Source organism: Anser cygnoides, chromosome 1 (assembly GCF_040182565.1).
Source record: "Anser cygnoides isolate HZ-2024a breed goose chromosome 1, Taihu_goose_T2T_genome, whole genome shotgun sequence".
NCBI lineage: Eukaryota > Metazoa > Chordata > Aves > Anseriformes > Anatidae > Anser > Anser cygnoides.
Genome location: NC_089873.1, coordinates 2,577,957 through 2,592,054, shown reverse-complemented (window position 1 = coordinate 2,592,054; position 14,098 = coordinate 2,577,957). Strand labels below are relative to the sequence as shown.

The following is a 14,098-nucleotide window of genomic DNA, read 5'->3' as shown; positions in this document are numbered from 1 at the left end:
TATTGCAGAGGATTCTTGCTTAACTAGCATAAATTTAGCAAAACCCTGTAAACTTCCAGATACTCATAAGAAGTGCAAATCCAAATCAATTCAAAGTCACAAGAAATAAAGCAGAGCCTCCCACAACATTTATCACGAGGTACTCCAGTTCTAGTTTTATTCATGCAGCATCTGACTCTCCAGAAGTACTAGTACCAGCAGTAGGAGTAATGAGAATATATACGTGCTGTAATTCTTCAAACAGTGAGGAAAAAAATACTCCTAAAAGCTGGACAAAGAAGAAGGGCAATGGTCCAAGTAAAAAAGTCCTCAGATACGATCCCCTGGGCTGCACATTGCCCAGGTGATCATAATGGCCCCCACTTGCATTTTAAAGAATAAAATGCTTGGTTGCATTTAGGGTGAGAAAATAAGTTTGCTATCTCCAAATCTTAGGACTGCAGAGTCATTCGGGTTGGAAGAGGGCTCAGGAGGTGATTTTGCCAAATGCTCTGCTCAAAGCAGGGTCAGCCTAGAGATCAGAGCAGGCTGCTCAGAGGTTTATCAACTTGCACTTCGAAGACCTCCAGGGATGGACAGAGCACACTGCGCTGGTGCTTCCAGCTCACTAACATCTAGCAACGCTTTACTCATCTCATCATGACACGGTTATTCCTCGTTTCCAGCTTGAATCTCTCCTGCTTTCGTGTCCACTGTCTCATCTTCACACAATGCACCACCAGGTGCCTGTTGCCAGCTTCTCAGTAAGCCCCTCGCTGTTACGGGGATGCTGCTATTAGGTCTCATGTAGGAGTGGGTGACACACGTCCTCTACTGATTTGTTTCCTTGAGGACAGTACAGTAACAATAATAAATAACACAGTTTAAAAAAAAAATCCTCTGTATCCCCAGTGTAATCTGCTTCTGCAAAGGAAAAAAGAATGTCTGGCTGAGATGCAGAAACCTGATAACTTAAGTATTTGTTCTCCCCCCCGCCTCCACGACAGACTATTAGCCTTCCTGACATGCACTAAGCTAAAATGAATTAAACCATTCCCTTTGTCTGCTACAACTGAAGCTTTAGGTATAATATACCCTCAAAAAAAAAAAAAAAAAAAAGCTCTCATCTGACCAAATTACTTTTCATCAATATTGCTTTACGAATTGCAGACATGCTTTAAAGATTTTACACTTGTTAAATATTTTAGTGCGTTTAATATTACTCAAAAGTCATAAAATGATCCAAGCAAGCTAGGATGTTTTAAGATGCAGTATTTAGATGCCAGATTTCGTTCTAAATGTGTATGTAATTTCATTTTCCCACCCCAAACTGAAGTCAATAAATACATCACGTATCAGCAAGCAACAAGACACACACTTTCACGTGTAATCTAATCCATTATTCCTCAAACAAAAGCTATCAAAGACTTAAGGAAAGGATTGTTTTTAATAGCTTTAACATTTCTCCCTCTAGACTTTTTTTTTTTTTATGTAGACAAGCGTTATTTGTCTAGAACGTACAAAGATATAAACGCAGGCTGACAAACTGTCAAGTTCTGAAGTTGGCCAACTGGTGGTCCAGAAGCCAGAACCAGCCTCCAAACACCACCACCCTCAGAAAACTCTCTTCAGAAGCAGTGAGAGATCCACTCTGTCCCAAAAACCACTCACCGTCCCCAGATTCACATGCGGGAGGGGAGGAGCCACCTGGAAACAAGTCTCTTATTATCAGTGCAAGAGGCTTAATGAAAAAAACACACTACCAAGCACACCTGCATCACAGCAGAACGAGTCTCCCCCACAGCCATCAGCAGAGAAGTTGAACGTTAAGTCATCAGAGCGCTAGCTTTGACGCGAGTGCCGCTCCTGCAACGCCACCTTATCAGCCAAATTCAGACTCCTGACGAGCTAAGATGTAGCTACAAAATAAACAAGCAGGTTGGCTGCTCTCACGGCACAGAAATTCACTGGTTTGCAACTCTTCATCAAAAAACATCCGGCAGAGAACTGGATGGCAGCAGCAGCATGTACTTAGGTATAATTTAATCTTCTTAAATACAAATCATTGAGCAACGGGCGTATGACCCTGATTACCCTGCGTAAACACAAGCACTTCACCTAAATTACTAGTTCTCAGAGCAAAAATACGTGTAACCTTTCCCGAGCTTGCTAAGAGTCAAGCGATTCATTAGGCCCATATGTGCAAACTGTGAATTAGTAAAGAATTTGAGATATCACAGCCTTCATCTCCGGTGCCCACATCCCCAAAATCCCAGTCGATGTTCACAAGGTTATTGCCAGAACCCAGGTTTAAGGATGAAAAAGCAATGAGCACCACAATAAAAGCTGATAGAACGCACAAGTACTGTTTCATAGAAATCCTTTACCTAGAATAATTTAAATTCTGTACCTAGAATAATTTCTTTTACCTAGAGTAATTTCTTCACCACACCAAAACACACGTTACCTTGTCAGACGGACACTATTTAAACAACAAGCAAAGGTGGACAATCTGGCAGTTTGTGTGCCAGCCCTACTATTTCTAAATTTTACTTAAGCAAGCACCAAATTCTAGGCAGTTTTATCGGGCAAACTAAGTTTACAAGCCAGTTTAACTCCATTTTAGCACGGGTATTTTCCTTGTCTTCGCTGTGTCACAGTCTTCCCTTTCATAAAGGGGAAAGCCAAACCTCTAAAGCTGCAGCACTTGGGAGCTGGAATATTTGTGAAACATTCTGGGGTGGATTCACCTGGCCCCCTTAGACACTCGCATCTGCACTCTTTGCCCTGGCTCTCCTGGAGCCCAATTTGTCACATCCTCAAGTACAATTCCCAGGTAAGCCACACGAATCGTCCCCCCAGAACATCTTTTTCTTCCCACGGACTGCACAGGGAACCCAGCACAGACACAGCCACCTGCACTATAAACTTCTTCAGCCATGCGGCAGGAAACCACCCTTCTATGCTTCAGATGAAAAAATGATGTTCTGCTCGTTCAGGTCCTGCTACGAGGCCCACTGCTGCCCCAGTTGTCATCAGGAGGCTGGATTTTAGCGTTTTTTTGTTTGTTTGTTTTAAATAGCAATGCAGAAGGCCCCTTGGGAATATCGTTACCGTGAAGCACCAATAGGAAAAGAAGCCTTCCTCGAACCTTACAGGTTTCACCCAGTCAACAGCCGTAAATCACGAGCTCCAAGCCCTGCCATTCGTTTTCACTCCTTCGGTAGCTGCGTCACGTTCACTCTGCTGAACTGTTTTAAATTAGACCAGCGCCTGCCTGGCACGGAGCCCACTCGATGCATTCGAACGGACCTCAAGAACGAAAGCACAAAGAGGCAAGAAAGCCATCATTTTACACAGCCGGCAAGCTGTGTAAACTGCACGCAACTTGTTTCCACTACTCCATAATGGGGAAATATATAAAATATTAAAAAAATAAATATAAAAAATATATAAAAATAACACATCATTCTTTTATCTTCGGGTTAACCATATTTCAGCTGGAGCTTACTGTGCTAAACTTCAGCGTTGATTAAATACGCGAGAATTTTCACTTCAGGACTCAACGTGTTACTTCCATATTTGTTTTTTTCTAATTTTAGAAAAGAAAGGCCTTTAGATAATAAGTTAGAGATGATAACTTAAAAAACAGAATCTAATAAGCAGTTGTGTTGCACGTATTATTGTCAGAAGAAAAGGAAGAGTAATATAACTCGTCTGAAACTGCTTCCTACTTCAAAGAGACCAGCAAAAGTTAACGTTAAAAAAATCCTCTCAGTGAAATGGCGACGGGTTTGTCACAACGCTCTGAAAGGTAAATTAACTTTCCTTCCCCTCGCCAAAACACAGAAAATACAGGCATACCTGCACTGGATGATCGCTGCTGTCTTCCACTGGGTGAAGAAGGTTCCTTCATACGATCAATGACACTGTCGGAGAGCTGAAAAATACAACCCCCAGCCCAAACTGAGTCAGACCGCACCTTTCCTTCATCTCCGTTACCCCTCTCCCCCAACAAAAATGAAGTAAAACTTAAAAATAAAAGAGAGCATAAAGCCACAAAATGAGATATGCCAGCAGCTAAAATGTTATCAGCAGCACGCAATAAACTACTTCAACCATCCTTCCTCTTCTTCATGGGGTCAGCACTTAACTCCGAGAGCAAAGAATGAGACTGAACAAGGTCATTTTGGCTCTCGTACCACAAGAAACTGCTATGACCAAACAGAGGATACAGGGAACGGTAAAGGAAACAACAGCCCCTTGACACGCTGCTTGTAAGAAATCAGCTTTTTTGCCCTTCTCTGTTATCTGGGTACCAGAGGACCAGCACGCTGTGCAGTTGCAGAGGAGCTTCATCCCAATACAGGTCACAGCACGGAGGTCATCCACTAAGCTTGTCCTAACGCTGACACACGCACACCCTAAAGCCCTGGCACTGATTACGGGGACTCTAACTGGGAATTCGAGTCATGCCCGTATCAGATCTACCGTTGCCCACAATAAAAAATAAGAGAAGTTAAAAGAATAACACGAGACTTCTTGTTTTCCAACTTGGAACCTCCTTTTGGTTTCTTCGAACATCAACTCTACAAAAATATGCCTTTCACTGCCCATGAAAATTAATTTTCATTAGAGAATTCTTTACTAAAACATGACATCTCTCGCTGGTAGAAATGTGCGTTAGAAAAATTTTGCTAACATTTGCGGGCTAACATACGACTTCTAGTGTAAAATTCCTCCAGCGTAAGGTTTCTTACCTCCATCCTAAAACTCTGAACTTCACACGACACAGCCTTATTTATGTAAACGGACCCATTTACAGATGCCCTACTGATTAACATCAGTTATTTAATGAAGCTAAATCTTCCTAGGACCTGTGACATCATTCAGGTTACACTCCCACTATTTCAAGAGCTAGGATACCTTACAGAAATCTCAATAGCACTTCCTAGTATTCAGTCAACTGGAGCCAGCAATAAAGTAACAAATATTGTGCAGGAATCACAGAACACAATGTGTCAAAGAGGATGCTCTCTGCTGTGCACACTATGTTACTGTCACCTATTTGCCCAAGACCCTTTGATGACCAGAACAGGGAAACATCAGCATGCTGAAAAAAGCAGGAGTTACTGCCGTCCTCTGCTGTTCACCGCTTCTCCCCGTGAGCAGCAATAAAGGGCAGCTGCTTATCTTTCCTGCTGGGAACTGCGCCGTGGCACTGATAAATTTCTATGCCACAAGGTTTTGTGGTGCGGTGTCAGGAGCTTTCTGGTACGTTACTGGTAACAGCGTGCCCTATGTAGGGACAGAACAGGAATGCTTCTGTAGGTGCACAATCATAGATTGGCTTGGGATGGAAGGGACCTCAAAGATCATCTAGTTCCAACCCGCTGCCATAAGCAGGGACGCCATAGAATACGCTGTGTGTAAGAGAACAAGGGGACAGGAGGAGCTGCGAGACACAGAGACCAGGGGAGATGAAAGCAAGTTCTATGAGGTGCGGCTGAGGGAACTGGGGGGGTTTGGTCTGGAGAAGAGGAGGCTCAGGGGAGACCTCACTGCTCTCTACAACTACCTGAAAGGAAGGTGTGGGGAGCTGGGGGTCAGCCTCTTCTCACAGGTAACCAGTGATAGGACTAGAGAGGATGGCCTCAAGTTGTGCCAGGGGAAGAAATGAGGAGACATTTCTGCTCAGAAAGAGCAGTCAGGCATTGGGATGGGTTGCCCAGGGAGGTGGTGGAGTCACCGTCCCTGGGGGTGTTCAAGGAAAGGTTGGACGTGGTGCTTGGGGACACGATTTAGTGGGTGACACTGGTGGTAGGGGGATGGTTGGATCAGATGATCTTGGAGGCCTTTTCCAACCTTAACGACTGTAGGACTCCAAGCAGCTCCTCCAGCCCTCCCACCACCCTCACACTCCTTGCCTGCAGGAAACCAGAGAGGGGCCAGAGCAGCCAGCCAGCCAGGGCAGGCCTCTCACTGCCCGGCGGGGGAAGCAGAGCCGTTCCCCTGAGCGCCCTAAGTGACAAAACCCCTAATTAACGGGGCGGGGGGGAGGGGAGCGACCGCCAAGGGGCAGTGACGAGAGAAGGGCCGGGCCGGGCCGGGCCGGGCCGGGCCGGGCCGGGCCGGGCCGGGTCGCAGCGGCCCCTCAGAGGGTCCCCGTGCCCGGGGAGCCCCGCTCTCACCCGCACGCCCTTCACCACCGTGATGTTCTCGTTCTCATCCGCCTCGAAGGTGACCCGCCGGGTGCTGCCGCCGCCGCCCATCTTCGCCCGGCTGCCACCAGGCCGCGGCCCAGGGGACGGCCCCAAGGAGACTGCCCGTGCCCGCTGCCAGCCGGCCCCGCAACAAGGCGGCCCCTCGTTGGCCCGCCGCTCGCCTCGCCCCGCCCTCCGCGCTTTGAAGCCTGCGCGCCATTGGCTGCGCGGTGGTAGCCATGGAAACCAGGGAAAGAGCGGGCGAGGTACCCGGAAAGAGTGAGGAAACTTTTTCGGTTTAAACTTCCCGAGGGGTGCAGACTACAATTCCCAAGATGCTTAGCGCCAAGAGCGGCCGGCGAGGGGCGGGGCGGCCGCGCAGTGCCTGCTGGGTAGTGTAGTCCTCTGCAGCCCCGCGCTGGAGTAGCCGTCCATTAGCTATGGGGCCGGGCTGAGTGTGTGGAGAAATGCCGCTGGGGCCCTCCCGGTCCTCCCTTCTGGACCCCTCACAGCCTCTCCCGGGGGCGTGGAGGAGCGTGATTGTGCTCCTGTCCTCGCAAAGCCAGGCCCCTGTAATGGGGCCTCAGTGGGCCCCTGTGGGGTTGGGGCCTCAGGGCTGTGCTGGGGATGTGGGGCTGAGCTGGCACCCCCGCCCCTTTTTCACTTTATAACGCCATAAAATTACCCTTCACATTGCCCCTGTGGTCGAGTAGTCTCTTTTCCAAGAGCTGAGTAATGTCAATAACACAGAATACATTTTCTTTTCAGCCCACAAGATAAACTGCATCGGGATGTAACTGTTCAGATAAAATCTGCTCTGTAGGTTGGGGGAGTCCGATGTCTTACCTTTACCAATTGTCAGAGCTGCAGAGGTATGTGCTGGGCAGAGGTCCGAAAAGAGGTATTCTCTAGTGGGTAACATTAGAAAAAGAAACGCATTCTGGATCCCAGTGGTGTCAGAGACACCTCTGAGTCCCTAGGTATGAGGCAAGAAATACCATTACGCAGCTGATATATATGAATATACATTGTTTTTCCTCTCATACCGTCTGGCCTCTTCACTTATTTTACCCACTTACTGCATCTTGTTATTAGCCCAGATATAATGCACAGTGAACCCCGTCTTCTTCTGCGACTTCTTGACACTGGTCAAAAATATACAAATAATAATAACTAGATTATTTGGAAAACTGTTTTGTTTTGTTTTGTTTTTTTTCCCATTCCAAATCCTTCCTCTGCTTAGCTCAAGGAAGGCTATCCTATCTGTACCGAAGTGACCTGAACCCTTCCCCTCCCTTGCAAGACATCCGTCCCAACGTGTTGACTGCTGCTCACAATGGATTATTGCAGCTCATGTCAACTGACTCGTTTCGTTTCTCTGAATAGATGTAAACATCAGGTCGGTTGCATCAACAGCGCTGTTCACATGTCCTTGATATATTTTCAAGCAATTTTTATTTGGATGTAAAGTGTCTGTCAGACGACATTTGAGCAGTATCTGCCTTCCTTGGGGCTTAAGATATTTGCTGAAGCATTGGCTGATAGCCACTTCACTACATAATAAAAATTGCTTGAAAATATATCAAGGACATATGAGCTGTTCTCTTGAGGTACGTGACGTAATGTTTATGCCTGTTTTTATAGATGTTAAACCAGTTTCTGTGAGGGGGCAGTATTATAAATTCAACACCCTGGTAACTCTATACTTTTAAGGGAATAAATGGACCATGCATCTATCTGTCTTGACACTGTGTGAGCACCAGCAAGCTGAGGATATTCAATTTTTTCCTTCTGCACCAGGAATGTTTTTAGAGGGTCAAATTGTATTTATTCAGTTAGCTACATAACTGTTGTGGAAGTGCCCTTCTCCAAATCAGAACTGAGCTCTTCTGATACATTTGTCCTCTCCTCTGTTTGGAGAATTCTAAGAAAATGCTCTTGTCTTGCTGAGCAGATAGATTTCTATTTAGGAATTAAGACTTTAACAACAGCTATTTTCTACTATGCGTTTCTCTGATTGTTTTGTATGACTTGGAATTACAGAACACTATACCATATGTATAGATTGGGGCTGGGGGGGGGGGGGAGAGAACATTCTTAAAGAACAAATGGGTTGAATTACATCTCAAAATTTCTTTGGGTCATTTTAATGTGTCTATAAGGTTCACTCACTGTAGAAAAAGCCAGACTGAGGTACCCCAGAATTTATGGCTCCCCTGTAATAGGTGGAAATGAAAGACTTTGCTGCAGGCCAGAGCTATCTATATGTCAGAAGCTTTTCTGGTGGACTGTCAAACATATTTGAGAGCTCTTTCAAGGACATTGCTGGATGAAAAAAGTATTACAAAATAACGTTAGAAAAACATGCAACATATTTGCAGACCAAAAACCGTTCATTAACAACTGATTAATAAACTCACGTTTATTTTGCAACTCTCACAAGTAATTTGTAAATAGAAAAAGAAGTTTTTCTGTGTATAACTTTAAAAGGTTTATATGTTCTCATAAATAACATGCTTATTTTAAGAGTAGTGTCTATCAGTGTGGTATACAGATTTAGCTGTTTTGTGGCATAGAAAAAAATAGTTTAAACTAATGCGTGCAGGCAGCAGTTATAATCAAAACATCAAAAAAGAGCTCAGAACAGAATAATTTATGCTACTACTCGGCAGTGTTAATCCATCTACAGGAGTTCTGTGCAGCCAAGTCAGGCATCTTTTGATATGTGTGTTACCTCAAATGCCTGCGTCCTAATCTTCAGTCACAGTAAAACCTTTCTGAGGTACATATGATAAAGTGGCATGCCCAAGGTCATTCAGTAAGTCAGTGCCAAAGAAGCAGAACATTGGTCTTCTGTATCAGTTCTCTTCAGTGGTTACTAGAGAATACATTTCTACCAAGAAAGAAAGATAATGCAAGAGCAAAATAACAAATAAAAATATAGCAATCAATACAAACCCATTAACTGCTGCTGATTCTTGTTTGATCTGAACCCATTTATGAATTGTGTAAGCCAAAAATCCATCTCAAACTGGTAAACTTCAAATATTTCATCGTATATCTGAAAAACAAGCAGTGTCTTATTAGGTTAAAAACATTCATTTCTTATGGTGCTGTGTGCTTTTCCACACACCCCAGACATTTTTATGGCCAGATTATAAACAGTTGATCCTTCATTAAAAAACAATGCTGTTGTTCGGTCTTGATTTGTCCTTGCCTGGACATAACTCCTTTGTGGTAGAGGTATTTCTTGTACCACTTGATACTCAAGTGTTAGCTATAATGTGAAGCCACAGAGTAGTGAAGGACAGCATTGCCAGACATTCACAAACAAATAAATCCTAATGAGCCCAGGAACAAGTCGCTATTAAATTTCAGACTCTTGTCTCAAGACTTATAAAACGCCATGAAAACACTTGATAGGGGAGGTGACATATAAAGGCTCATTGCACACCTGCTGTGAGTTTTTATTCTGCCGAGGATCATCCTGCTCGGTCACTGCCACGGTGAGCATGTTGTACCGTATGACTTTACGTGGTTATCCCTTGATGGTAATCTATTGCTTAGAAATGTTCAGCATGGAAGGATTTTGATAGTACCTAGGTTACACCTATCAGCAATGACCGTAATAGCAAAGTCTGCAAGCTCTCCAAATCAAGATTACTCTTTCCTGTTGGATGCAACAATCCACGGTGCCTTGTGCCATAAGATGAGATTTCATCAGTAAATAATGGATCTTCCTTGCATTCCTGGTGTGCCAAATCCTGCTTCCGTTGATACTATTGGCACAGCTTTCAGTACCTGTTATAGCTGCAGGGCAAATTAAGCTAAGCCATCCCATTCTTCTAAGTGAGCTTTGCAAACACATTGAAAAGCCCTGGTTATATAAAGGGCAGAACACATTCCCTTTCAGTTCCATTTCAGTCCTTGCAGAGGCTGAAGGTTCGTGGCTCATCTCAGAATCGATGCTTCAATCGTTGTTTCACTTTTCACAGCCAGTGTGTTGTTCTCATTAGTTTAAGACAAGCGCGTGCTTGAATTTTGCCACGTGCTCAGTAGCACCCTATCGGCAGCAGTTACCAGTTGATATCACGGGGAGAATTGTATCTGCATGGTTTGAATCATCAAGGTTAACAACCCAATCAATGAATAACGATTAATTATTATTCTTTTTCTGAGCAAAAAGTTGACTTCAACTCACCATATTCATTGCAGGAGCGAGGCTGGGTTTAGTTATGTCTGAGACAGCCCCAGGTTATGAGTGCCATCTGCAGATCACCACCGCTTCCTCGAGATCAGTTCTGGAGTGCCTGGGATATTTTATTATTCTTTATTTCCCTATTGGCTGCTACACACTGTGAATTGGTTTAGGACTACATATAAATCACCCCAGAGATCTCCGCACTTCCACGGAGGTAGCCTGGATTCCTTGCAGCACTATCCACAGGAAGCTGTGGCAAAGCTGACTTAGTTAATGCACATCATGCAGTTCAGGACCCTCAGATTTGCCCGTGGGCTTCAAAGCTTAATATATTAATATTATGTCATATTAATATGGGATTATTTATGTGGATATACTTTTATCTGACTGGTGTGGTTCACATCAGTTGCAAGTGAGCAGCAGAATTAGTAGCCAGCCTGACTTGTCATTTCCAAGACCAGATTTGATTCATGGCCTCATTTCCTGTTTTTCCTCCCGCTGCTCACAGTCTTTTTTTTTTTTCCTTCTCCATGGTCCATTTATTAAATGTAGAGTTAGAAACACAATTAGAATTTACTCAAGTCTATAATGTCTGAATACTAAATCTTCGGAACAATAAAAATTCTTGCCCAAACCTGTCTTATCTGGGTTGCCTGTTCAGCTGATGAACTCAGCCTTCCTCACTGACAGAATGAATAAAAAGAAGCACAAGATTCGATCAATTCCGAGCAATGATGATGTGAATTATTCCGAAATCCCCAAGCACTGCAAAAAGGCCCGCAAACACAAAGGCAGAGCAACAGTATTCATTTGGCATTCTGTATACCCTGATATATGAAGCTGAAAAGCAGAAGTGTCGTGGTGCTAAACACTGATACAGCCAAAGAAATTGGTGAGGTCCCAAACAGAAGAGGGGAAGCTGTCTCCTGCGGACCATTGAGAGGGTTCTTCTTGAGTATGTCGCAGCAACACTGGATCCAATTCTGCCTCGAAAACATTTGTGCAAGACTGTTGTTGAATATTGGCAAGAATTCAGGCTTGGTTTTCAAAGGTGCCAGGTTTATATATGGTGTCCCACATCCATCCCTGGCCTCTGCCACCTTAGGAGCTGAAGTTTACCTAAGCACAAGAGCAGGTGCAGACATAAGGGGTAAGTTAAGAATATTTCCCTTTCTTCCCTCATCCTCTAGCACGCCACGGATTTGCTTCTAAAGGGAATCCAACACTCACAAAACATATATATATATATATCATTTGCAGAACTGGTTATTAGAACATTTGTTATGGGGGAACATCTGCAATTCAGGCACAGCCGAGTATATTGCACGGGGAGCTCAGCTCACCCTGACAATACGTTTCTTAGGCAATGGTTTGCTTTCAGGCTGCTCTGCGCATTCAAGCTTCCCTCTGTGCCTGGGCAGATGAGTCGCATGAAAGCATTTCTATTCTAGGTTATATTTTTGAGTTTTGTAGGGTGTGTAAATATCTTTCCCATTTACCGAGCATCTGAAAACATTTCCTAGTGTCCGGTATACCTGGAACGAATAGGTTTCTCAAATCATTTCAGAGGCACAAAGCCTGTGGTCTCTCTTGTAGAGTGGTTCATCCATTTTATGCTGCTTTTAGCCAACAAAATTCCTTATCTAGCCAAGCACGAGGTGTCTGCGGTGCAGCCCAGAAGAGTGGTGGTGTTCAAGCCCTGCAGATCACTGCAGGGTCACAAAAAGCACAGGTCATGGCCCGAACACAGCTCACTTCTCCCTCTAGAGGCTGGTCCTCTGCTCTTAAACTCCAATGAGCTTTGTAATGTAGGCACCCAAATCCTGAACTACCTTTCGAGAAGACTCGGCATCAATTACAGAGGCAACCCAGGGCGATTGTATTCCTAAAGAAGGAATACGTGCCTAACATTAAGTGGTCTAACTGCCTCCCTAACTACGCCAAGCAAATGTCTGCCCTAAAGAAATCAGGCTCGATTCCTGCAGACAGCTCGTGTCTTTGTGGCAATACCCTCAGAAAGTCTGCATTCGTGATGCTGGCCGCGAGGACACCTAGGAGGGAAAACCTGACCACCTGGCTGTGGAATGACTGTCTCAGGATGTTGTTACACTGAAATTTGCGTTATGGCCTGTAGGAGATGAGCTAAGAATTTATTGCTGCTAGACCAGATAATATTGGAGCAGTCTAGTAGTCCAAACTAATTGATATTTTTTTTAAGCCTCATCATCAATAATGCAATTTGAATTGTTATTACAAAAAGCCCTTCTTGGTCACTCCGCCTTCTCTCTGGTGTGATGCTCACCCTGCCTGCGTCCCTCTGCACCCCAGGGCTGACAGGCTCAGGCTCCCTCAAGCACAATCAGGGAGAAGGCTGCAAGTCATCACCCTGGGGTCTTCCTTGGGAGAGTGTGATGCTCATGGCGAGGATCTTCCTCCTCACCCTTGGCCCCCCCAGAGCTATCTTCATCCCCTCTGCCTCCTCTGCCCCCTTCCTGGTCCCCAGTGCCCATGGCAGAGCTGCCCAGTGCCCACCCGGGCACTCCAAGCATTGCTGTCCCTTGGCCATGGGACGCTTGTGTCACAGGGACACCCAGCTCAGCCCCCAGCAAGCCCAGAGCCATGCTGAGACCCTGTGGTGTTGGGTCAGTGCAAAGCCTGTGGCCTTCTGCTACTGATGGCACAAATCTTACTTAACAGGCTACAGTACCATCGTGACAGGGTCTGCGGGATGAAAATCAGACTAGCGAAAATACTTGGAAGATGGAAAAACGTGTTTGGACAGAGCTGTCTTCAACTCTGGCACAGCACAGGGCAGGACCTCACCTCGCTTCAATTTCTGAAAGCTTATAGAAAACAAAGAAGCAAAATTCAGTTTTATCTGGTTTTACTAAATTAAGATGCAATACAGAACAGAGAAGAAAGCTTTTTGTTTCTATCCTGCGTATTGTTTTTTTCCTGAACTTGTCTCTTTAATACACAGGAAGGTCTAATGGACTGCAAAAATGAATTGCTTTGTAGAGGAAATTCATACCAGAAGGTCAGACAGATTGTATCGGATGCCACAGAGATCCATGGATCCAGGCGATCATTGAAGACAGGGAGTTGCCTGTCAGAGGTGGTCTGCTGCGCCAGCTTCATTGCACTTGCCTTCGTAAATACGCGAGCGGCCGGGACTGCAGCACATCGCTGGGTTCCAGCTGCTTCGCTACAAAAGCAGAAGGATTTAGTATTTAACATCAATGTCGGTAGAATCGTTTCATGACCTTCAACAGGCCTCTGCCCCCTACGGAGTTATTCATCAGAAAACTTGGCTGGGCTGTAGCATCATCTTGGCCACGTTGAAGTGCCTCCCGCAGAGAGCATCAAGGGCTCGGGGACTTAGCATTGATAGTCGCTCTGGCCTCGCTCCTCTGGGGCCTGAGTCACAAGGGCTGGGAGCTGCATTTTCACAAGCAGTTTTTTGATCATTATCTATCCTTTCTGCTCTGCCTGAAGAGAGATTTGAAGTAATCTCTGTTAATATTTGACGCTTCTTCCATCATATCATTAGACGCCTCCTTCCCTCCCTCAACTCCTCTTGGTTAAAATGTACAATTGCTCTCAGGAAAACTGATATCTGATACTTTTGCATATTATTTGTGCTTCCTTAGCACCTAGGAAGACCAGCCATGGAGCAGGCCTGCACAGTGGTCAGAGTTGCAAGCAGCAGCAACAA

The 14,098-nt window shown here is 45.0% G+C and overlaps 1 protein-coding gene across 2 annotated transcripts in view; it reads right to left on the bottom strand.

Annotated features, from left to right (window-relative positions):
• CHCHD3 (coiled-coil-helix-coiled-coil-helix domain containing 3) overlaps positions 1 to 6,352 on the bottom strand; it is a 149,739-nt gene extending 143,387 nt beyond the window's left edge. For both annotated transcript variants that reach the window (XM_048062484.2, XM_048062485.2), the window contains exons 1-2: positions 6,171 to 6,352; positions 3,844 to 3,919 (exon numbers count right to left, since the gene is read on the bottom strand). In XM_048062484.2, coding sequence (XP_047918441.1) covers positions 3,844 to 3,919; positions 6,171 to 6,251 — 157 coding nt within the window. In that variant the 5' untranslated portion in view covers positions 6,252 to 6,352. The remainder of the gene's footprint in view (positions 1 to 3,843; positions 3,920 to 6,170) is intronic.
• Between the last annotated feature and the right edge of the window lie 7,746 nt (positions 6,353 to 14,098).